A 1,910-nucleotide genomic window follows, 5' to 3' on the forward strand; every position below is an offset into this window, starting at 1 on the left:
GGCGAAATCGAGAACGACGGTGGTGACGATAATCTCACGTTACAGAAGATTCTCGTGATCAGTTTTTTTTTTGTTTTTTTATCGAGGGAAATGGAGGGACAGATGAGCCAGGCAAAGTTGACGAGAACGCAGTCGTCGCTTCTCCGGTCATCTCCGACCGTTCGGTCGTCCTTTCACAGCCTCTCTTCCATCACCGAAGGTGAGTTTCAGGATCTTGAGGTCGGAGAGAAAGAGGAGAAGCAGAGGAGAAAGCCACCCAAGCCATTCGGGTCGACCCCACGAACCGGGTCGACCCGGATCAACCACCCGGGTCTTGCCTTCACAATGGTCTCCCTTTCCTTCCTCAGTCTCTCATCCTTCTTCTTCTTCTTGTGCTCACAAACCGATGAGCTTTTCACGTCGGAGAATCTCCTCCTCGCTCTGATTTTCGTCGCCGTTGCTCTGTTCTTCGCCTCCAAGAATATGGCTTTAATCAACCAAGCCATGGCTGCAATCAAGCCGGTATGCGAAGAGACCTCGAAAAGACTAGGGTTTCAGAGCAGGAGCCCATCGAAACCGGTTCAATGGTACATAGGCGATTCAAAACCGGAAAAAAACAAGGCCCAGAGAGGGAAGAAACTGATAAGGGAAGGGGTTGAGTTCTATAGCAATGGCGATTTCTACGAAGGAGAGTTTCATAAAGGAAAATGCAATGGAAGTGGGGTATACTACTATTTCGTGAACGGAAGGTACGAAGGGGATTGGATCGATGGAAGATACGATGGGTATGGGATAGAGAGCTGGGCAAGGGGAAGTAGATACAAGGGTCAATACAGGCAAGGCCTGAGACATGGCTATGGAGTTTACAGGTTCTACACAGGAGATTGTTATGCGGGAGAATGGGTCAACGGTCAGAGCCATGGGTTTGGTGTTCAGACCTGTGCTGATGGCAGTTGCTATGTTGGGGAATTCAAGTCTGCTGTCAAACATGGACTTGGATCTTACCATTTCAGGTATCTTCTTACATCACTTTCTGATCTTTTCTGCATATCTGCAGATGCTTCTTGGTACTAGAGAGATCTTTTGGATCTTCATGGCCTAGAAATCTGAATATTAGTCTAGATTTGAGAGAGATTCGTGAGAATTTGATCTGGGTAATTCCTGAATCTGTTGTTATAGATTTCATGGCTCCTTAGAGTTTATATCTCATGCTTTTGATGCTCACTCTCTCCTTAGAATCTCAGGACACTGAACTGAACTGAACTAAAAGGGTCTCTCTCTAAATATATCAATCTTTTTGCAGGAATGGAGATAAATACGCAGGTGAGTATTTCGGAGACAAGATCCACGGCTTTGGCGTATATCGTTTTGCCAACGGCCACTGTTACGAAGGAGCATGGCACGAGGGGCGTAAGCAAGGCTATGGCATATACACTTTCAGGAACGGTGACATGAAATCTGGTGAATGGGATGACGGAAATCTTCGAACCCGTCTTCCTCCAACGGGCGAGCCAGTTCGCAGAGCCGTTCAGGTAAATTCACCGCTCCATCATCGTCTGATTCAGTGAAAAGGATGAAACTTTTAGTTCCAAATGGTTGAAAACTTTGAAATAGAAAAGCTGTGTAAACTATTGTTTTCTGATCTCATAGGCGGCCCGAGAAACTGCGAAGAAGGCCGGAAATATGAGACGGGTGGAGGAGGAGGTGAGCCGGGCAGTTTCAGCAGCTAACAAAGCCGCTACAGCCGCAAGGGTGGCAGCTGTGAAAGCTGTTCAGAATCAAATGGATGGTAAATTCTGTGAAACTTGAAGTGAAAGCCAAGCAACACAAAAGTGTAGATTTTTTTTGTTAAGATTCCTTCTCTCCATATACATATATCTGTATGTTAAACCCTGGTGAGCCAACAAAAGAAGAGAGCTTACTCCAGAGGT

General features: G+C 46.2%; 1 protein-coding gene across 1 annotated transcript; it reads left to right on the forward strand.

The window, feature by feature from the left end:
• The first annotated feature begins 18 nt into the window (after nucleotides 1-18).
• Nucleotides 19-1,902, forward strand: LOC104809769. The gene is made up of 3 exons (XM_010535845.1): nucleotides 19-992; nucleotides 1,283-1,511; nucleotides 1,630-1,902. Exons 1-3 carry the CDS (start codon nucleotides 91-93, stop codon nucleotides 1,786-1,788), a joined length of 1,290 nt encoding a protein of 429 aa, XP_010534147.1. The 5' UTR covers nucleotides 19-90; the 3' UTR covers nucleotides 1,789-1,902.
• The last annotated feature ends 8 nt before the right edge of the window (nucleotides 1,903-1,910 follow it).

Source organism: Tarenaya hassleriana, unplaced genomic scaffold (assembly GCF_000463585.1).
Source record: "Tarenaya hassleriana unplaced genomic scaffold, ASM46358v1 Cleome1637, whole genome shotgun sequence".
NCBI classification, from domain to species: domain Eukaryota; kingdom Viridiplantae; phylum Streptophyta; class Magnoliopsida; order Brassicales; family Cleomaceae; genus Tarenaya; species Tarenaya hassleriana.

Coding starts and splice junctions, on each gene's coding strand:
- LOC104809769 (XM_010535845.1), top strand. CDS start 91: ATGGAGGGACAGATGAGCCAGGCAAAGTTGACGAGAACGCAGTCGTCG. Junction 993..1,282: donor CTTGGATCTTACCATTTCAG/GTATCTTCTTAC, acceptor ATCTTTTTGCAG/GAATGGAGATAAATACGCAG. Junction 1,512..1,629: donor CAGTTCGCAGAGCCGTTCAG/GTAAATTCACCG, acceptor CTGATCTCATAG/GCGGCCCGAGAAACTGCGAA.